At 56.5% G+C, this 21,888-nt stretch overlaps 1 protein-coding gene across 1 annotated transcript in view; it reads left to right on the forward strand.

The window, feature by feature from the left end:
- The window catches only part of LOC111154410 (dipeptidyl peptidase like 6), a 663,711-nt gene that overhangs the window by 572,084 nt on the left and 69,739 nt on the right, over nucleotides 1-21,888 (forward strand). Inside the window, exons 11-16 of the mRNA XM_022513977.1 lie at nucleotides 8,748-8,871; nucleotides 10,543-10,581; nucleotides 15,396-15,503; nucleotides 17,447-17,538; nucleotides 18,227-18,274; nucleotides 19,937-20,055. Coding sequence (XP_022369685.1) covers nucleotides 8,748-8,871; nucleotides 10,543-10,581; nucleotides 15,396-15,503; nucleotides 17,447-17,538; nucleotides 18,227-18,274; nucleotides 19,937-20,055 — 530 coding nt within the window. The remainder of the gene's footprint in view (nucleotides 1-8,747; nucleotides 8,872-10,542; nucleotides 10,582-15,395; nucleotides 15,504-17,446; nucleotides 17,539-18,226; nucleotides 18,275-19,936; nucleotides 20,056-21,888) is intronic.

Raw genomic sequence — 21,888 nt, forward strand, 5'->3', positions numbered from 1 at the left:
ATATACACACACCACATCTTCCATCTTCTTTCTCCACTCATCTGCCGATGGACACTTGTGCTGCTGTAAACACAGGGATGCTTGGTCCTTATATTTTCCGGGTAAACGACCAGTAGTGCAATTGCAGGGTCATAGGGTAACTCTGTTTTTAATTTATTGAGGAACCTCCATGCTGTTTTCCGGAGTGGCTGTACCAGCCTGTGTTCCACCCATGGTGTAGGAGGCTCCCCTTTCTCCGCATCCTTTCCAACACTTGTTTCCTGTGTTGTTAATTTGAGCCGTCCTGACAGTGTGAGGTGGGATCTCACTGTGGTTCTGATTTGTATTTCCCTGATGCCGAGTGAGGTGGGGCACTTTCTCATGCATCTGTTGGCCATCGGGATGTCTTCTTTGGAGAAATGTCTGTTCATGTCTCCTGCTCATTTTTAAACTGAATTATTTGGGTTTTTTGGAGGATGAGTTTTATTAGTGCTTTATACATTTGGGATACCAGCCCTTTACTGGAGCGGTCATTTGCAAGTATCTCCTCCCGTTCCCTAGGTTGGCTTTTAGCTTTGTTGATTGTTTCCTTTGCTGTGCAAAATCTTTTTATTTTGATGTGGTCCCAATAGTTGATGTTTGCTTTTGTTTCCCTTGCTGCAGGAGATAGATCTAGAAAGATGTTGCCAGGGCTGATGTTAGAGAAGTTACTACACAAGCACCTAGTCAAATCTACTTGACCCCCCTCTCCCCATTAACGTTGGTAAGGTCTGTGTTGTTGCCTATATGTGTGCACACTCATTTTGTGTAACTGGCATTGTGACGAATGTAGATACAGGTGTACAAACTGGTGTGTGTGTGTGTGTGTGTGTGTGTGTAGACCTGTTTCCTGACTTTTTCACTCAGCCCTATGTAAAGACCTAGCACACACAGTGCTCTATGCCTTCTAACTGTGCCCACGGTCTAGATTTCTGCAGTTCCTGGGAGCTTACACTCTCATGTCCTCCTCCCACCAGCTGCCTCTGCCTTATCCACCATCCATGATCAGGAAATGTGGTCTTCTTTCTGCTCCTTCTGTACAAAACAGGGACTCGCTGGGAGATTGGTACAGCGGATCCAGTACAAGTCTTCACTAAGAAATAAGAGGAGGATAGAGGTCATCAGAGCAATGGAAGCATCACACAAAAACTGGGTCCTAATTACTAATGGCCTCAGCCTCAGCCCCATCAGCAACTACACTGCCACCACCTTATCTCAACCACCATTACCACCACCATCACCACCATCACCATCATCATCACCATCACCACCATCACCACCCCCATCAACAACCACCTTCATCACCCCCATCAACAACGACCACCACTGCCATCACCACCATCACCATCATCACCACCACTACCATCACACCACAGTCACCATTACCATCACCAACCATCACTGCCATCACTGCCACCACCATAACCACCATCACTATCCCCAACCATCATTACCACCATGGCCACCACCACTGCCATCACAGCCCCATCACCAACCACAGCCACTACCACCATCACCACCACCATTACCAGCCGTCACCACCACCCCCATCATTGCCATCACCACCACCAGCCCCATCATAACCATCACCAGCACTACCACCATCACTGTAACCTTCACACCCTATCACTTCCATCACTTGCCTTTGGGTCTCCTATTCAATGAATCCCTTCATGTTCAAAGCATGCAAACTGTTGAGTAAGGACTCCACAATCCCTAAGATCTCCCCTCTCTCCCTTCCTTCTCCCTCATCCTGACAGCTGGCCCAGCGTTACAGCCAAGCCCTAGATGGAAGGGGAAGATAACACGGTCTGTTACTCCAGTGAAAGGGAAATTATGGAAATACACATCAAATAGTAATTTGTCTTACAGTCACATCATTTTTACATTCTGCAAAATACAGTCAGCCTGCAGATATGTTCACACAGTTACAAGGTGGCTCTGAGGATGAGCAGGTACCCCTCATCACAGGCAACACTGTTCCAGGCAACACTGAACATTGTTTCAATGTGCTCGGCAATGCCTATCCAAGAACATCATTTTTTAAAAAAATTTCTCTCTCAAAGTATTTTTTCGCTCTGGCTTTATTCAGGGGATGAACGTTGCCGAGAAGACGCCAGGGTTGATTGCAGGCTTCATTTCAGTAGATAAACAGACCTTTTGTCCCCTTGTCCTTTATTGCCACACAACTGTCAGAACCTTCGCCAGAATTTGGAGCACCGAGAAGGGACACGGCACGTTAATCCCTGTGAGAGAGACAAGGCCTTGTTAATATTTTACGGCAAGCAAATGGACTAATGAAAAATTCATATCCTGCTTCCCAGGAAGAGTCTGAGTGTTTTGACTCGAAGGCACCGTAGGCTGGAGATTCATGGGAACATTGTAATGTTTTCTCAGCAAACGTGTGCTTTTCAACACTCACTCCACACACGTCCTTCACAGCAGGGCCGTCCTTTCCCTGCCCTGAAACGAGGGGTGTCTGTCTCCCCACACACGGGATTGGGAGCTCCCCCCCGCCCCCGCCATGAGGGTTTGGCTCTCTGTGTCACCAGCCCCTGGAACCGTGTCTACACAGCGCGCAGCCCTCCCTGAATGTTCTCTGGGAGAACACATGTTATTCGTTGGCAGACAAAGTACTTTAGAATAAAGAGGAAATTGGTAACATTTCTTCCAGGAATCTTTTGCTTCCTACTAATATTTTGGTATCGTGTTCCTTTTAAAATACAATTTCTACAATTCTTAAAATATGATCATCTATTTTCTGGGATTATCAGAATATTTTAGCATCTCCCTTCATCTCAACATTGGATGAATCCTTGTGTCTTCCAAAGCCCTGCCCCTCCTCACTTTCGTAAATCATTCTGCTTTAGTCCTGTTTTCTCCCCTCCTTTTACTGCAGCCAACCTATCTGCCCACCGTTAGGTTTATTCCTCCAGAGAACACCTAGTGAGGGCAGAGATGGATGTGGCAACCCATCGCTAAGTAGCCCTTGGAGCCGTTGTCACCAGCGTGTCACGGGGCTCACTGAGATCGTGGTTCCTAAGCTAGAGCGCCTCTAGGACCACCTGGGGCCTCATTTAGTCATACGCTGCTCGGCCCCACGCACGGAGTGTTGGGTTCAGTGGGTCTGGAATGGGCCTAAGAATCTGTATTTCCAACTTTCCCAGGTGCTGCTGGTCGGGGGACCACACTTGCATGATCAGGCATGGGGACAGAGACCAGCTCTGCCACTGTCTTTGTCCCCTGGGGCGGAGGCTTTGGCTGACTGTCCTAACAGCCCCATGTCATCATTACTGTCTGCTGGCGGCCCTGCGGGGGGGAGGCCAACCTCCCTGAGCATGGTGGCTGCAGGGGGTGTGTTCTGCAACCCCGAGCGGGGACACACGGGACCATGGACCTGGGCTTCCCCATCTCTGTCCAAACTTCCTTCCCAGCGGCGATGCGATGGGCACGGCGGGCACGGCGGGCACAGCAATGACAACGTCTGACCATGAGAGGCTTCACCTGCTCCCACGCAAACAGGCCCCACGGAGAGCCATGGTCACGGGGGGCTCAAGGCTCTCTGTAGCCACATCTGTTACAATTAATCCATCTGTTAATGCCATCATGGCTGCTCCCATCATTCCTCTTCTTGCCATCCCTGCTGGGGGCACCGACGGCCCCTACGGTGTGGCCAACTCTAACTACTGGTGACTTCATTGACGTTGAGTTTCCTTCCCACTCTAAGTCCCTCTGGGTTCTCCTCGGTCACTGCCTCCCCATCGCCCCTCGAGAGACGGTATGTGCCAAGCTGTAAGAATTGCATAGATTTCTCCTCTAGGTACCCAAGCCTGGGTCCTGGATCAAGACTAGTAAGGGCCATGGCCTTTGCTCGTTGCCCCAAGGGGGTCCCAGCCTGGTTAATGGTCAAGGAGAATTGTCACTGCCTGATGATTTGAGAGACGATGGTACAGATCGCCGGTGCTGGGAACGTTTTGAGGAAGGAGGGGTGACTGTGACCTCATGGAGAATGCTGCTGGGTCCGGAGAGTCTCTTCCTGCCCATTTTCAGCATCTGTAGCTGGGACCAGAGAGGCCCATCCGTCTGATCTCATCACTTGTATGTGTAGTTAGATCTTCATTGACGTGGCTAGGTAATTAATTGATGGAGTGTCTGCTGCTGATTTGCCCTCTCCTGTCCGCTTTTCTTGTCGTGTCAACTCATTTCTTCAGGAGCTCAAAAGGAAAATCTCATTCTTGCAAACTCAGTGTGGCCGGGAGCCCCTCTCCCTGAGTCCCCGCATGTGCTGGTCCACAGACTCCACCTTGTCCACGTCACCAACCTGTTTCTTGACAACTCCACGCATTGGGTTTTTTTTTTCTTTTTTTTATTGTGTCATGTCAGTCACATACCGTGCATCATTAATTTCTGATGCAGGGTTCCATGATTCATTGTGTTGACACCCAGTGCTCCGTGCAATCTGTGCCCCCCTTAGTACCCACCACCGGGCTCACCCATCCCTTACCCCAACCCCTCTGAGACCCTCAGTTTGTTTCTCAGAGTCCACAGTTTCATGGTTCATCTCCCCCCTCACCTCCACCCGCCTTGATTTTTCCCTTTCATCTCCCCATGTCCTCCGTGTTATTCCTTATGCTCCACAAGTCAGTGAAACCCTATGATAACTGACTCTCTCCGCTTGACTTATTTCACTCAACATAATCTCCTCCAGTCCCATCCATGTTGATGCAAAAGTAAAAAACTAATAATAAGCTTGTAATAAGTTCTCACATCCCGGGACAGGAGAACAGTCCCTGTTCCTTCTTTTTGCCTCTGTGGCAACTTCCTCTGCCTTCTGGGAGAGCTTCCCAAATTTTCCTCAAGGTCTCTGAGTCCGATCTCTCTCACCTTCGGATCTGGTTTCCCTAGAACCTTTTATTCCTCCTCTTCGTCTGATCCTGTATTCTTAAGGTTATGTTCTGCTTTTCTTTTTTTTTTCAAAGAAAGAGTCTCTTTGTCAGAGAGAGAGAGAGAGAGCACACTCTCACAAGCAGAGGGAGCAGCAGGCTCCCCGATGCTCAAGGAGCCTGATGTGGGGCTCGATCTCAGGACCCTGGGATCATGACCTGAGCTGAAGGCAGACGCTTCACCGACTGAGCCACCCGGGCGTCCCACTCTATTCTGCTCTTATGCTGTTGGCGTAATTCCCCCTTTCCTTCATCCAGGTTGTGTGACGACCTCTGCCGTTCTCCAGCTCAGGAAGGAGACAGCCGGAGCCGCCCACGCCTGACACCTGACAACAGATGGCACAGGAGGGTTATTTTTGACTCTGAACTTTGGGGGCTGCTTGAACCTTCTCCGATGGAATCGGAAGACTGAGTCTCACCCGAATCCATCTGGCGTGCCTCCGCTGGGCAGAGTCAAATGTTTTCTTCTGCCTTCTTTATAATTTTTTTGTGGGTTTTTCTTGACGTTCTAAGTCAATAGACATCTATGAAAAATCATGATCTTCTGTGACGTGGACATAGCAAGGCTTTGACTTCCCAGATTTCTGGGTGGTGCAAGGTCAGGGTTCCTGAGGAAGGATGAGACCCTGGGAGGAGAATCCTGTTCTCCCACTTGCCTCGCAGAGTGAGGCACGGGGTGGGCAGCCCGCCAGGTGGCTTCATGCGCTTCTATCTGCGCTGTGGTTGCTAGAGATTTTCAACACTCCCTTTTAGGGGTATCGTGATTTTATGTCTTTTATGTGTGTGGTTTAGAGGCACATCCACACTAAGTTGGTAAAGGCTACCTCAGATTTGCCAACCGGATGCTACTGAGTGCTGGAGGCCCTCGTGTGTCCATGTGGTCCACGCTGAAAGGGGGCCATGGAACAGATCGTCCCCCTCAGCCACCACCAGCAGCCCAACGGAGATGGCCTTGGTCCTTGCCACCAGCCCCGTAGCCCATCTGCGCCATTTCCCACGTGTAACCATTAAGCTAACAGCTTTGAAATTGGAGAAAATGGGAAGTGTATAAGGAACCTAGAGAAATTTTCTTATCTACGTGAGGATTTCTTCTTAAGAAAAATTTTGGAAATGGGTAAAGGTCATATTTTCCTTTCCACAAACATATGGTGGGACTCCAGATCTCCCATCGCGAAACCGCGTCCTTCTTTCCTGAGCGGTACTCCTTTGTGAGGCTCTGGAGTTGGTGGCTCCTTGTAAATCACCCATCCATGACGGTGCTTTATCTTTGCGTTTGACTTGATTTCTTCACAGCTGGACCGTACTTGGCACGCAGCCCAGTCACCGATGGAATTCATGGGATGGGGAAACGTTGGTTCGAGACAAGGTGTTGCTGTACAAGGGATGAGGTCGGTGTGACCTCCTGAAGGAGACTCAGGTGGAAGGCTCCCCAGGGCCTTGACGATCAGCGACACGATTCGGGGTCCCGAAACCGCCCAATGGGGAGGCAGTGTGCCTACGTGTACGGAGATATATTAGGTCATCTTTATGGAGTCCTTCATAACTTCTATTGTTTCTAGACTTCTAAAAAGAATTTCTCACTCTATTTTCTCGCCGTAAAATCTCTGAGGGGGCACCAGTTTGTTTGAAATTCATATGATGTAGATGAGGGACTGCAGAGTCACGTTCCGCATCAAGGTGCGGAAGCAAAGCCCGCAGGCTCCCCGGGGGGCGCCGCACCGGCCCTTCATCCGGGCCCCTGCCAGCGTCCACACAAATACGCCAGGTGGGTCCAGGTTTCACTGTCCTGTTGTGCGATTATTTCCTCCTTTCTACAACACGCCTCAGATCACAAATTAGGGGAGTAAAGGAGAGAAAGACTTATATTGGGTCAATATGATGATTGTGCAGAACGGCACCGTAAGATTAGAAAGACACGTAGAGCAGATGAGTGTTTCCAAGGACGGGGTCCTCCCTAACCAGTGTGGAGGCCGTGGGAGGAAAAAATGACTCATTCCAGGAGATCTGACTTTCTCCTCCTTGATTTCATCCAGATGAAGCATGTTGGCTCGTCACTGTGACTTCCCACGCCACACCCCCAATATGATCGTCTGGGTCCGACAGGCCCACGGTCCAGGACGGCAGGGGTTCCCTTGCGTCCGTCCCTGTGGCCCCTCCAGCTAGCGGCCTCTAGCATCTACCGAGCAGGGATCCAAGGGTCATTTGTGCTGCAATTTAAAAATAAAAAGTATTACTCGAGAAGCAGGGGCCAGGCACAGACCCTGAGTTACTCTGAAGAGCCGAGATAAATGTTTCCGTGCCCGCAGATACTCAGGGAGCCCATCGAACCTCACATTAGAAACGGGCTCTGAGCCCTCAGGTGGGGCAGCGTCCGCGAGGACCTGCTAAAAGGCCGTGCTCCTTGTCAGAGCAGGAGCCTGATGCTGTTGGGTGAGAAGGCAGGTCCTGTAGACACACAGACCGTCTCCGCGGACTGACGGCTTGCTGTGCAGATGGCCGCAGCGGATCCGGCCCTCTTTCAAAAATCACAGCAGTTGAGAATGTTGAAAATCCTGGATTATGCCCGAGTGACATCCTCACCAGCCACATCCCCAGCAGATGGGCCAAGACTGCAAACCAGCGGGGGGAGGGGACAGCCTGAGCCAGCTCTTGACTTCGGTCATTTAGAGTTTTGATTAGCAGGTGGATTTGAGAAACAGGGACACAACAATTTAATCTCCTGTGGCTTAACCCAAGCTTAGTGGAAAGCACCTGGTGATTTAGGCCTTTCTGTTGAAAATAGTCACTGGGCGCACTCACGTGCCTGCCCAGCCTGCAGGGCATTGTCTAGTGGACGTGCTGCTGTCGCTGGTGATAAAGGATCTCGTAAGACCACAGAGTCATCATTCTGAACAATAGATCTCATTATAGATAGATGGGGCAGGTGACAGAACAGGGTAGCGGGCCTCCGGAACATTCTTGGAGCTCTCCTCGGGATAGTCTTTCTGTACACTTGTTTTCTTGGTATTTTCTTCTTCCTCTTAACCATTTTTTTTTTCCCCTAAAAATCCCGTGTTCGAAGGGCTCTGGGTGGTTGAGTTAATTACCAGAAGCCCTAGGACCCTCCCCGTCCATGCGAGGTACAGGGTAGCCTGGAACACTGTGATATTTCCAGGTTCAGGGAAAGCAGGCACGTGACAACGAGGGTATCTGCTGGTGCCCGGAGCCATGCACCGATTTCCCTAATTAGCCGGCGAACGTTGTCCCCTGGGCGTTGTGCCTTCACGGGAGAGGCAAAGGGAGCACGGTGCCTTCCTCTGCTCACCCCTGTCTGTTCATGGCCTCTCGCACTCCGCGAGGGCCTCTTTCTCCAGCCCCTCCCGGTCTCGCTCTGCGGCCCCTTGTGTGACCTCCTTGCTGCCTCCAGGGAGGTGTGAGTTTGCCCCGAGCCGGGGCAGGAAAACCAAGCTAGTGGGTCAGCCGGGCACAGCCTGGCTTATAAACCCCATGGGGCAGCAGGAGACACGGTCGCCCTCTGGGGGAGGGGCAGCTGGGTGCTGGGCCGAGCGCACTGTGGTCGCAGCCTGGACAGAACCACACTCCCGCGGGGCTCCTTGCGCACCGGTGACCCGGCTTCCCAGCAGAGTTCAGCATCAGCACACGAGGTCCGGAAGCCCTATTTCAGCCCCGGGGCCGCGTGCATCCCCCACGCGTGCGCTGCTGACCCCAGCGTCCTGGGCTGGGAGGCACTGGGCTGCCGGCGGCCATGGCCAAGACCCCTAACGCCACGTGTCTGTGTGCCTTCAGGGAGTACTACATCACCATGGTGAAGTGGGCCACCAGCACCAAGGTCGCTGTCAACTGGCTGAGCCGCGCGCAGAACGTGTCCATCCTCACCCTCTGCGACGCCACCACTGGGGTCTGCACAAAGGTACGGTGGGCGGGGGGCACCGATGGCGGGGAGCCTGGAGGTCGCAATGAGCGGGGGGATTGGGCAAGTCACTGGGCACCAACCACGGTGGGGACCTCCCCGCTGGCCTCTGCTTTGCTGCCACCTTGTGGATGAATTGTGCACTGCTGCAAACCTCTCGGCTCCCTGCTCAGCGACCCAGGAGTCCCGTCCTGGGATTAGGGCACACAAGCCGTCCGTGGATGTGTTATTCCCCTTTACCTGTGCCTGCTCCTGTCTCACCACGAGCATCCCCTCATTTTCCAGTGGACATCAGAGAGGGGAAGGGGTAGCCTGAGGCCCCGGAACCCAGGCAGGGCCAGCACTACAGCCCGGCTTCCCCCTTGGGTGGGCTCTGTCCTGCACCCGCCCGGAGCAGGTGCACCCCTGCGTGGGTCAGCACCCAGGTGGGCAAGCATCTGCCTCTAAGGGCACGGGTGAGGGCAGCAGTGTCCCTCGGGGCCTCAGCCTGACTTAATGTGGACTCAGAGAAGGCAAACAAATGTAGGGAAGACAAAGTGGAAAATGCGCACAGAAGCAGAGAGAAAGAATGGAAATCCGAACGGAGGCCTGGCCGCCGGGCAGGTCAGAGGAACCGGCCCCTCCACTGCCCCTGGCCTGTAGCGGGCATGTCCTCCGCTGTGTGGGCTCAGATCCCCGCACTCCAGGGCGAGCCCTAGCAGGCTGACCTCCTAGTATTAGGTTTAAAAAAAATCCATTAAACTCCATTAATCAACCCAGGCATGTCTTTCAGAAGCTCCTTTTAGTACCATACATTTCTATTTCCCAACTGGGGAGGAAAACACCTGCAGAGCCACTTTGCTTTGCTGTGTTTGGGGGACGGGGGGGAGCACAGCTCTTTCCACACCAAGCACAGTGTCAGGGTGAGCTCAGCGATCTGATGGCCTCCAGTAGGTCAGGGATGTGTCTTGTTTCTTGATACGATGGAGATCAGACTCTGGGTTGTGCTGATGGGGTCACGGAAGGGAAGGAGGGAAGGGACAGACGCGTGGCCGGGGGCTGGGAATTGCTGGTTCTCTACCCTTCATCTCATCTGTGCCCCGACCTGTGCGTGTCAGCAACGCAACCCCTTCCTGCCGCTGGTCCACAGACAGGACCCCCCACCCCCACGCCCGGCAGCTGGAGGTCAGACCAGTGTGGGGAGCAGGCCCCCCGTTGCCCAGCCGTCACGCTGGTGTTTTGTTTTGTTTTTGTCTCCCGTTGTGGATCTTTCCACACACTCCCCGGGCATTTAGTTTTCATATACACTTTCAGTCCTTGTACCATTCTGGGCGGCCAGGATTGTCATTCAGAGCTGGGAACTGGACGTGTGCAAAGTGTCCACACACGTGCGCACATACCCTGCACCGATGTGGCACCTGAGACCCTGGGCCCCAGGGGTAGAAGGGCACCGTCTTCCAGGGGGCTCCTCCCGCCATGAGTACATGGTCCTCGCTGCTGGGGCGAGGAACATTTTCCTTGTTCGGGGACACCGGTGTGGGGCTGGGACGCTGCCCCCAGGCGGGCGGAGGCCCCATCTGTGCTTGCACATCCCCATCAAGGGGAATCGAACTGTTCGCGACCAGCTGGTCACAAGCACAAAACATGCAAAAACAAGACATCCTTTCACTGATGCTCCTTGTTCCATTTCAGAAACATGAGGATGAAAGCGAAGCCTGGCTCCACAGACAGGTAAGTGCTCCTGTCGAAGCTCCCACGCTGTCTGTGCCAGCCACCAGGTCCGCCACCACCGTGCTGGCCTCCTGGGTTTTCACCACCGAAGGCTCCTCCCGTTCCACCCCCCGTGGAGCCGCGGAGCTTCGAGCCCCGGTGGGAGGCATGGTCTCCTCGGCCCATCTCACCCCTGCTCCCCGTGGCCTTGAGTGTGACCGGAGAACCCCACGGCCACAGGAGATGGCCTTGAGCTCTCTGGATGAGATCTCAGGGCTCAGTCAGAGGGACGGCCTTTTGGAGGCCGTGAGGAGGCCAGAGGAGTGGCCAGTCTGCTCTGCCCCATCCAGAAGAAAGTAGACATCTTTCTCGGCTTTTCTCTCCACGTGCTCTCGGGGGTTCCAGGTGAGGTGGACCCCGCAGTGGTGCGGCCTGAGCCTTCCTGGGGACCTGGCTGAGAGTCCCCCCTGGGTTTCCCATCCCGATGTGGGTCAGAAATGCCCGTTAGACAAGCTCTGGGGGCCTGGGATTCCAGGAGGTCGGAGAGGCCGACGGGGACAGCCTCTGCCCCAACAAAAATGGTCGAACTGCCACAAAATAGCGAAGCCCTCAGCACCGGTGTTTTCTGTCGCTTTGTCTCACCTGCACCCCGTCCAAGAAAGGCGAGAGTGTCTTAGACGCTTCCTTCCTTCCTGCCCAGCCTCCTGGCAGGAACACGGCCTGAGAACTGGTGGGAGAAGTCGCACCGGGCTGGAGGGTCAGGGATCGTGGTGGGGCGGGCGCCGGTGTCCTTCCTCACTGACGGGATCAGCCGGGGTCAGGGACCCACTGCCGACACCTCCGCTATGTGGGATGGACGGTCTGTCCCCACCTCCCGTCCCTAATTCCGGGGGGCAGCCTCACAGGGGGACCCGACTGCTTTTCAGGATTCCTCCTTGCCAGGCTTCCCCAGAAGAGGACGAGCCCGAGTGCCCACTTTTGTTTCCTGCGCAGAAGTCAGGCTGCCAGGCCCAAGCCGAGACGATGCGGAGAATGAGCGAGGGCTCCAGGCCCTACAGCAGGAGCTGGGAAGGATGCCGGCGTCGTGCTGCGAAGTTCCTGAAGGCCCGGCCCGCAACGTGAGCACGGATATCACGCATGCGTGCTGGTGGTCCACTTGCATCAGACAAACGTCAAGGCGGTGGACAGGAAGAATCAGGAGAGAACGCGTTATCTTTCTGGTCGTCTGGTCGACCCGTACTTACGTCAGGTCCTTCTCCTGAGCCCCCGGCTAGCAAGTGCGAGAACGTCCTTCCTTGTCCGGGCTCAGCGACGCTCCGTTGTCTGCATAGACCACAGCTGGTTAACCTGTCGAGGGGCATTGGGGCCGTCTCTCCCGTTTGGCCGTCTTGAGCAGAAGAACGTTCTGCAGAGGGGCAGGAGCCAGACAAAAGGACCCCCACTGTGTGATTCCGTGAACATGAGACGTTGGAATAAATGAGTTCACGGAGCTGTTGCTGGCTACCGGCGTGGGGGCAGGGGACAGGGAGGAGCAGCTTCAAGGGCCTGGGCTTGTCTCCTGGGTGATGGGAATGTTCTGGAACCAGAGAGGTGCTGGTTGCCCGACATCGTGAGCATACTAGTTGCCACTTAATTATGTACTTTTATTAAAGTGTTTTGTTTTATGTTAATTTGACCCCAATACATTTCTTTAAATGAATCTGCTTGACCTGCCACTCTCACAGACCCACCGGGCAGAGAAGAAGATGAGAGGCGCACAGGAGTCCAACGCCAACGTGCAGCCAGCGGAAGTCATCCTACGACATGTTCAGGAAATGTGTTCAAGTGTTAGCGGTCAGCAGGGCTGGAGCAGGGAGAAGGGAGTGTGACCTGAGGGACAGCGCTGGGACCCTCCAACCTCCTGGAGTCGGGGCAGCTTCTGTGCCTGAGTAGGAGGAGTGAGGGGAGCTCCTGGCGGCAGCCCAGCGATGTGCTACCCTCTGGGAGTGGGGGAGCTGCTGGTCGCACGGCGGCTTCCCTGACCTCCCACCATCCTGGCTGGTCCTTGGGGTCCATGGTCTGCAGGGCTGAGTGGCTTGGTGGGCCTCTCCACTGGCGCTGCAGAGACACCGTTCACGCTGGGAGGTTTCTGTATTTATCAGCAGCACGTCTTGTCACCTACCTGCGAACACAATCCACGCTCCAGACAGACAGCCCAGATGGGACTTAGGAAACCAGACCTTCCCCAGCAAAATGAAGTCAGCACTAAAAAAGTAGCATAAAGAATTACAACTTTTAAAATGTGGCCTTGAAGGCACTCACCGAGCAAACAGCGAATGTTTCTAAAACAGCTGTTAGAGACTACATGATGCTGTTTTGAGTGGAAGCAAACACATCCCATAAGGAATCGCTTCCTCTAAGCTGGTGCTTCCCCGGGTCTGGTCCGGGGAGCATAGGGAGGCCCTGATTTCCACGGTACCACTCCCCTGGCATCAGTAACACAGAGCTCCTCCGGGGGCAGTCGGAAAATCCAGTTTCAACAGCGTCTCATGACATGGCTTTCGAAGAGATGATTCCTAAAGGATTTGATGGACCCTGCCTTTCACAGAATAATCTGGAGCATTTCAAATCCTTCAAGATTCCGCGAGGTCCTGGAGTGTAAGTTGGGAACACCTTCCAGGCTGACATCTGTGTGCTCATGGCTGCAGGCACAGACGCTACACCGGCTCAAACAGGACACAGTGTCCTTGGAAAGAACCAGAGTCTGGGACATCCCATCTACCTCTGGAGACCCAGTCTGCTTAGATCAACGGTCTTCTGATCCTTGGCTGCCAGGGAAACGGGTGGGCTGGAGCAGACCCAAGCCCCCGCTCCCTCTCTTTTCCTCCCCTGTGCTTTCTGAGGCTAAAACATGGACCCTGTGGGGCTCCCCATGAGCCAACCAAGAGGAGGCGAGTGTATATATGTCCCACGGTTGGAGGTCCACCCAGTTGTCTCTCTTCTAGGAATATTCCAGAAGAATAGGCAGCCTCCTCCCCAACACAGACACACACACACATACACTCACTCCATTACCACCGCCACGACTTGGCAATGTTGTCCTGATGCAGATCCATGGGGATTTGGGGTAGAGCCCCAGAACCCATCCTCTGGTTGAAGAGTTGGTCCCATGGGCCAACGTCCGATCGTCTTCCAGCTTTTACCAGAATTTTGGTTCTGTGATTTCAGGATCCAGGCTGGGAGATTGGGCAAGGTGAGTGTATCTGAACCTCTCTCTGGGAAGAACTGGCAGACACGATATGGAGAACTCACGAGGAGTCCCCTTCTGCACTGATGTGTTGCGAGTGGCATGGAAAGACGTAGGCTCCCTGTTGCCCAGAGAGACTAGACTGCTTCCCCCAAGGCCCAGGAGAGCCGGAAGCAGGGTTAACATCGGGATCCCCTCCTCAACACCCCCTGGGCTTTCTCGCCAAGAACACAGGTACAGCCCGAGAAACCAGGTCTCAGAGCGGCTCGGGCAGAGCACACGCTCCCTCCCCAGTGTAAGGTCGACATCAACGGGACGAGGGCCTTCTCGGCGTAATAGCAGAGCACCTGGCCAGGACTAATTACTACCTTTATTCGGAGAATTTTCCTCTGCCAAAAGGGCCAACATTTCGCCCAGAAAACCGAGGCCATATTGCAGGATCCGTCCCGCCGCTGGCAAACAGAAGCACGTTTAAAAAGCTGGAGTCGCCGCTCGCTTTCCCATTCCCTCTGCGTAAGCGCCGCGCTGCCTGCTGTAAATGGGAGAAGAGATGTTTGCAGGTCGAAGGTTTCGTTTCATTGCGCACATTCATGAAGACTAAATGTCACGTTCCTCACGTGTTCGTTTCTTTCTCGGGGCGTCGCATCTGTGCACACGCGTCCTCTCACCGCGGGAAGCCCGCTCGGCACCCGCGGGGGCGTCTTTCCCGTGTGCTCCGCCCGCGGTAGCGTGAAGCTCTCGGAGTCCGAAAACACGCCTCGTAGCCGACTCGCTGCCGTTCACGGGTGGAGACTCCCAGGCCGGAGCCCTGCAGAGGCCCAGCAGCCGCTGGACCAAATGCCTTTTCCCCATCGAGGCGGCGGCCGGACCCCAGGGCTGCCCGGTGTCGTCGGGGGGCCGCGCAGAGATGGGGGCAGCACGCGCCAGCCTCGCTTCGAACCCAGCCCGCAGCTCCGTCCCCCGGGAGGGCAGCGGGTCCTGGCGCACGTGGGTTGTCCAGCCCGCGCCTCGAGTCAGAGGTCCCCGGGAGGACGGTCCCTGCCCCTGCGTCTCAGAACGCGTGAAATGTGTCCTCGCTCGCTGTTTCTCGCTCTCGTTCCTTGTCTCCCTGCTGGGCCCCTCCGTGCGAGATGGGTTTTATGAAGTAAAAGAACAAAAGACAGGACCGGATGTGTAGAACTCGTGTTAGGGAAAATCAGGCGTAGGAGTGATCAGAACCGCGTTCTTCGTGGTGGGTGATAAATGCCGGCCCCACTGCCCCCCACAGACGCCTGCCGTGCCCCGCACTCGGCAAACGCTGAGCCTCCCGCACCGCCGGCCGGCCCTGTCCCGTGATCCAGTGCGCTCACGAGCCCACCCTGGGGGTGTTCTCTCCCGGTGGGCCATCCTTCTGTCGGTCTCTGCTGATTCCTCAGTCTCCCTCCTGGAAGAGAGAAGGTCTGACTCCCAATTCCCCGGGAGAGGAAAGGCCCCACCCAGCACTGGTTCTTCCCACTGGACCTCTCATTAGAAATTAGAGAGAAAATGGATCTCAACATGTTTGTTGCTATGGTAAACCTCCTCAAAATGAAGCCTTTTTATGGACCCCGTCCTTTGCTTTCGTCCCCAGAATGAAGAGCCGGTGTTCTCCAAGGACGGCCGAAAGTTCTTCTTTGTACGAGCCATCCCACAGGGGGGACAAGGAAAATTCTATCACATCACCGTGTCATCGTCCCAGGTAATCCTGACAGTTCCTAAAACTTCGCCGTGCGGGTGGCAGCCCATCGTGGCGGCTGCTCTGTGCCCCTGTCACCAGCAAGGGCCCTGGAGCAAGCCCTAGGGTCGGGACATGGAAGGCTCCCGGAGCTGGGGCCGAATGGGGCTCATGAAGTCCAGGGGTCCTGCTCAGGGCAGCAGGTCACGTTGGCCCTTCCTGTTATGACTCAGAGATATGGTGACCCTTCTGACGGGTCACAGCAGGCAGTGGGACCCGAGAACCCTGGTCTACAACCTCGAATGGTGATCTATTGTCTTCCTCCCCGTCTGCTGGGCTGTCCCCTTACCCTCTGTCCCAGGCCCAAGGGTCTAGCGCCTTCAGGGCACAGCCTTCTGGGAACGCCCATGCAGTCACCCCTCACCTGTGGGGCTGCCCCCTGCCACCCGGCTGCCGTCTGGGGGCTCGGGGCTCCTGCGCAGCACGTCACAGAGCAGGGAACCTCAGAGCCTGGCAGGTCTAGAACCAGCAGCGGAGGGGGGTACCCACGGGGGGTGCCCACCTGCGGCACCGAGGTCCTGGGGAACGCTGCCCTTCGGAAGGCGGTGGGGAGAGGGCGTGGCGCTTCTGGGACCATGACCCTCATCTCCCGAGCGTGGGTCCCATTTCTGAAGCAGCGTCAGTCCCTGCGGTGCGGGCGAGGTGAATAGCGCTGGACTTGAAACAGTCACCGAAAGCCTCCTGTAGACAGTACACAGAAGGCCCATGTCACAGGCAGAGCCGAGAGACGTTTCGGAAGAACACGGCGAGGACGCCCCATGTGTGGGGGGCCTCCTGGAACAGGCACGGGGAGTGGCCGTGACTGTGGGGGGCCCAGTTTCCATCCGCGGGGGCCGAGCGGACTCTCTGGCCCCCCTCCCCAGTCGCGCACCGTGGTCTGCTCCCTACAGCCCCGCATCCTGTCTGCTCAGTTGGGGTCACGTTAGCCAAGTGTTTGTTTCTCACTTGGCCTCGGCTCTGAATTTATGCACGTGATCAGCATTTCCTAAGTGCCCGGGAAACATTCCTGCCGGAATTGGGGGGTCCCCTACCATCCAGGGGGGCACCCCACTCCCCCGGAGCCCCTCAGGCCCCACTGCCATCCAGACCTCCTGCCCGCCCCCACAGGCTCTCCCTGCTCCCGAGACCCCCACGGGCCCCACCTGACTTAATCAGTGTCCGATTCCCACTGCCTCCCCCAGCACCTGCCATCCAGCAGCCCGGGCCTGGGCCTCACACCGGCCCCTCCACACCCCATTCCAGATCCCAGTGTTCCTGCTGAGAGGGTCGTGTGTCCCTCCCTTACGGTTTATTGTCATAATTATTCTACTCTGGGAGGCACTCAGGGAGCAAGAGTGCAACACTCAGTAAAACGGTTTCAAATCATCCTTGCGGAGACCGGCGGAAACGGATCCTCCCTCCCTCCCTCCCTCCCTCCCTCCCTCCCTCCTTCTCTCCCTTCCCCCTCAGTTTCTCCCCGTCCTTCCTCCCCTGACTCCCACCTTCCCTGACTCCCTTTCGTCTCTGTTTCCTCGCCTGCCCCCCACTCCCTTCCCCATCTCCCTCTCTTTCCTCCCTCCAGTCTCCCTATAGCCATGACTCAGGTAACGAGAGTCACACACTGCAAAGAACAGCTTCAGCAGCCTGGGCAGCGTTCCTGTCTCTCGTGGGACACGTGTGTCACGGGTGTCACGGGTGGAGGCCATCGGGGTCGCGGGCGACAGTTTCCACCGACACAGACTCTGCCTGTCCCTGTGTTGCTGACCTGCAGAGGAGGGGAGAGGGCTGGGGCCCGGGGGTGGTCAGCTGAGGCTTCGTGGACAGGCTAGGAGAGGGGGACAGACGGCACCCCCCCCTCGCGGTGCGGGGTTAGGAATGAAGCGTGGGTCGGGCTGGCCAGCTCCCCCACATCCTGTCCGGTACTCCAGCCCAACAGCAGCAATGACAACATACAGTCCATCACCTCCGGAGACTGGGACGTGACCAAGATCCTGTCCTACGACGAGAAGCGGAATAAGATGTGAGTACGGCCGGCCTCTAGCCCCGGGCCCTTCCATTCAGTGACACGGGACTCCCTAGGTCCAGTGTCTCAAGGGCCCCACTTCCGAAGTTGCAAGACCCTGAGCAGAGGGAGCCGAGTGGCCGGACCCGCCGTTTGCGAGTTCTAGGCGGTGCACAGAGTGCCCCATGAGCACCCTCTCGTCCCGCACGCGGTTCCACGGGCTCCGTTTACTGCCTCCTGCCCGTCCAAAAACAAGTCAGCTGAGACAAAGTGAGGTCAGGCCACGGAGCCCAGGCGATTCAGTTATTTCTATGGTGACGGGGGAGCTGGGGCTTAGTTCAGATGGCAGAGGCCGGGCCGGGATGCTGCTCGCAGCTGCTCTCTGATCCTGGGACCAGAGTCCGGGCTCCCGCCCGAGCTCCCAGGGCAGGTGGGCACCTCCACATCACTGCCCCAGGCTTTACGAGGTTACCTGGCTGGGGCCTGGCCCTCCAGGAGCCTCATGGTCTTGTAGAGAAATTCCTGCATCTGAGTGCAGGGACCCGCTGACCCCAGCACAGCCCTGCCCAGCCCCCGGCTCTCCCCACCTGCACGCCCATAGGGCTGGGCCTGAGCGGGACAGTAGGTCCTGTCCCCACGCACCCCCGGAAGTCCCAGGCCCTCCCCCAGGGCACCCTCGTCCCTCTTCACCTGCTGGTCTTTGCAGCTACTTCCTGAGCACGGAGGACCTGCCCCGGAGGAGGCAGCTCTACAGGTACGTGGGCACTGCCCTGGGGTTCTCGGCTTGGCCGGTGCGCCCTGTGCCGCAGGGGAGAGGGGAGGGGAGGTGCAGGGCAGACCCACCCCAGGGCGTCCCTGCAGTGTCCCAAGAGCATGAGCAGGAACTATGGGGACCGGCGTCGGCCGCGGTGGGAGCTATTGTTTTCTTTTTCTGCTTTTGCGGAACAAGTTCCCCCGACTCACTTCCTCGTGCTGGTGACCGAGGGGCTCTCCTCACCGTCGTTCGAGTGTGATTTGCAGGGCTCGGTCTCACTGGGCTTGATCAGAGGCAGGTCTGGTGGCGTGTGTGCTGGCGGCCGGCCCTGCCGTCTCTGCGTCCCACCCGTTGTGACCGGCAGGTCCATAACCTCAGAGAAGGGGAGGGCGGGGGGCAACATCTGAATCCTGGAAAGGAGGCCGTCCTAGGGCGGGTCCCTCTTCAGTATCGACCCAGTGACTGCTCTGGCCGCAGCAGGTAGTAGACTCTGAGACGGGATCGCCAGAGGTGGAAATAGGGCAACTTTTACCTCCTCGGTGTTGCCCCGACTAGGACGTGACAGCTGGTGGTGGCCCTCACACAGCAGCAGCTCTGTGTGCACCTGAGGGCCTGCGAGCATGACTCGGTCTGCACGTAGCTGATGCCTGGCTCCTCTCCCCGTGGCGGGGACCCTGGAGAAGCCCATTCACGGGGACCAGTGCGTCCCCTCCCGCCCACCAGTGCATATGCTGACAGTGAAAGACAGGCTTGGCCGAGTCCTTTTGGAAGGAAGAAAACTCTGGCAAAGCCGTGGGGTCACAGGCTTCTCTATGCAGCCGTGCATGTCTGTCCAGATAACGTAGCTCAGTTCGTCCCCCCGAGGACAGAAGGTGATCAAGACGGACCGTGTGCCTTTCCCTCTACCTTACGCATAGGCCAGACGGTTGTCTTCTGTCCAGCAAGAGGGATCATCCTGCTGTAGACAGGTTTCCGGTGGGGCCCGGGGTCAGAGTAGACCCTTCCCCTGCAGAATGCTCAGGCAGGAACTTCCCCCCAGGCGTGTGCCAGGCTCTGCCCGTATCTTCAGGTTGGAAACACAATTCAGGCCTTCCTGACGTGACATTGTGCTAGACGAGCGTGGTCACGGGGTCCCGCTCCCCCGGCCCCACCGAGTGAGGAGCACCAGGTCTCGGTGCCACCCTGCAGGAAAACCCGCTGGGGTGCACCCCAAGTTCAGTCCAGCCCGTGTCTCTGGGGCTCCCGGGGGGGTCCTGATGCGCCCTGCGCCAGCACCGGGCGCTCGGATATGGTCCGAGATGCGGAAAGCCAACTCCTCTTCTCCAGAGGGCGGGGTACAAGGTACTAAATAAGTGCACCGAGCACTGAGCCCCGTCACACTGGGGACGCATGGGCCTGATGAAGGCGCAGGTGACCAAGCGCGCCCGGGGGGAGAGAGCACGCCCCCGGGGAGCAGAAATGCTGCGAGCTCCTCAGAGTTGGGGCTGCCCCCAGGAAGGGGGACGCAGATCCGAGTGTTGGGGCGATCTCAGGAGATGAACGCCAGGGGCCCAGCGCTCAGGCACAGCACCAGGGACTCTGGAGCACATCGGGGACTCCGGGGCCACCGTGGGGTCTGCACCTTGTCCGCGGGGCTCACGGCTGTTGTCTCTGCCCCTCCAGCGCCAGCACGGTGGGCACCTTCAACAGGCAGTGCCTGTCCTGCGACCTGGTGGAGAACTGCACGTACTTCAGCGCGTCCTTCAGCCACAGCGCCGACTTCTTCCTGCTCAAGTGCGAAGGTTAGCAGGGGCGGCCGGCCAGTGTCCAGATGTGCGGGGGCAGGGGGAGCGAGTCCCAGAACGGGGGCAGGGTATGTCACGGGTCACGTGTATGGGGGACCGCCAGCAAGTGCAGTGTTGGTCGATGGTGGGAGTGAGTCCCAGAACAGGGCAGGTCCTGCCCGGTGGCCGATATGGGGGACCGCCAGCAGGTCACCGCACCACCTCTCCGTGGGTCTTACACCTTCCCTCACGCTTTACAGCCCATCCGAGGGTTTGCACGCCGTTAATCCCAGAGTTCAGCATTGTCCACAAACGGTCCTGGGGAGTGGGCGAGTCAGTGCCTCTCACCTTGATGGACGTAGGCCATGTATAAAGGGAATAAAGGAATTTCACAGATCAACTTTTCATGCATATTTAAGGACGGAGGTGATAGAAACAGTCTCAGGAAAAAAATTATTCTCCGGTGACGTAATTCATGGATAATTTATCCCAGAATGTTCCCGATCACACCAGTCCGCATACACAGAACGGTAGCCACGTCCCACAGTGGACAAACCGGTATTTTGCATCTTGTTCTCATATCCTAGAAAGACAAGGTATGAACCCATGCAAAGGTAAGCGCTAATACACATGGTTGTTACAAATCATGTCTCCAAGAAGAGCCCCCGAGGTCACCTCAGAGGGTGAGATGCCGCGGCAGGCGGGATGGACCTGGCCAGGAGCAGCTCCGTCTCACGAGCCATGGTGGAGAACAAGAAGTTTTGCTGGACTCGGTCTCTGTTAGCCTCTGCCAGCTGCTGGCCGGGGCACGACCTCACCCTCTTTTCATGACTCCCGAAGCCTTGAGAGGCCACATGACAGGACGCCGCCGCCCCTGGGCCACCCCAGGCTCAGCCCCAGACACTCTCCCAAGATAATAGGGATGGGGCTGGGGGACCTCTGAAGTACAACTTCAGCCCCCCTTGACCCCTCCAAGGTTATTACCAAACCCCGCTCTCCCGTGCGTGCTGGGGAGCAGCCGGCCAGTGGCTGAGACCTTGGGAGCCAAAGCAGGAAAGAACCCGAGAGTCCGATGCTTCGATTGTCCGCGGGGAGTTGCGTGCGCGGAGCTGAGACGGAGCCTGACCGAAGCCGCGGCGGCAGACGGCCGGGACCGGGGCTCCAGGAGGAGGAAGTAACTGTGAAGCCCGCAGCGTCCTCACAAAACCCAGAAGGGCCGGGCGGAAGGGAACGTAAAGAAGAACGTGCCAGACGAGGATCCGGCATCTCGACTCCATTTAAGTATTTAGCGCGTCGCCACATCTCAGCGTCCGCGTGAACTAGCCCTCTGGTCTACAACATTTCTCTGTAAATATTCTTTTCATATTAACCTATTTTCTGGTTAGAGTCACTCGAAGGCCCAAATTAACCTTGGCCTCTGAAACCTAATCAAAACCTCATTTTTAAAAGGGGGTTTTCTACAAAGACTTATGTGGTGCGGCCTAGAATGGCCCCGGGCGTGGCGAGGGGAGACTTGGCCACCACGAAACTAATCTGGGTCCTGCCCCCGGTGTCCCCCACCCGTGTTGCTGGTGACTGCCGCGGGGTAAAGTTTCACATGATTACGATGTCGGAATCCGATCGCTTGGGGTCGTGTTGGGGATGAAGAAGCAAGGAAAGGCTCCCCGAGGAAGTGACTCTTCAGATGAAGGCACGGGTGAGATTCAGACTGTGGGGGGTGGGTAGAGCGCAAGAGGAGCATGGGGGGCCCTGAGAGCGCACGGAGGGTCCCCACAGCTGGGGAGCCCCCACTGGTCCAGCGGAGTTTTGCCTTAAGAAGTCCAATTCAACAACCAACATGAAGTCTCAGCA

Source organism: Enhydra lutris, unplaced genomic scaffold, assembly GCF_002288905.1.
Source record: "Enhydra lutris kenyoni isolate GAN:26980312 unplaced genomic scaffold, ASM228890v2 scaffoldscaffold37, whole genome shotgun sequence".
Lineage (NCBI taxonomy): Eukaryota > Metazoa > Chordata > Mammalia > Carnivora > Mustelidae > Enhydra > Enhydra lutris.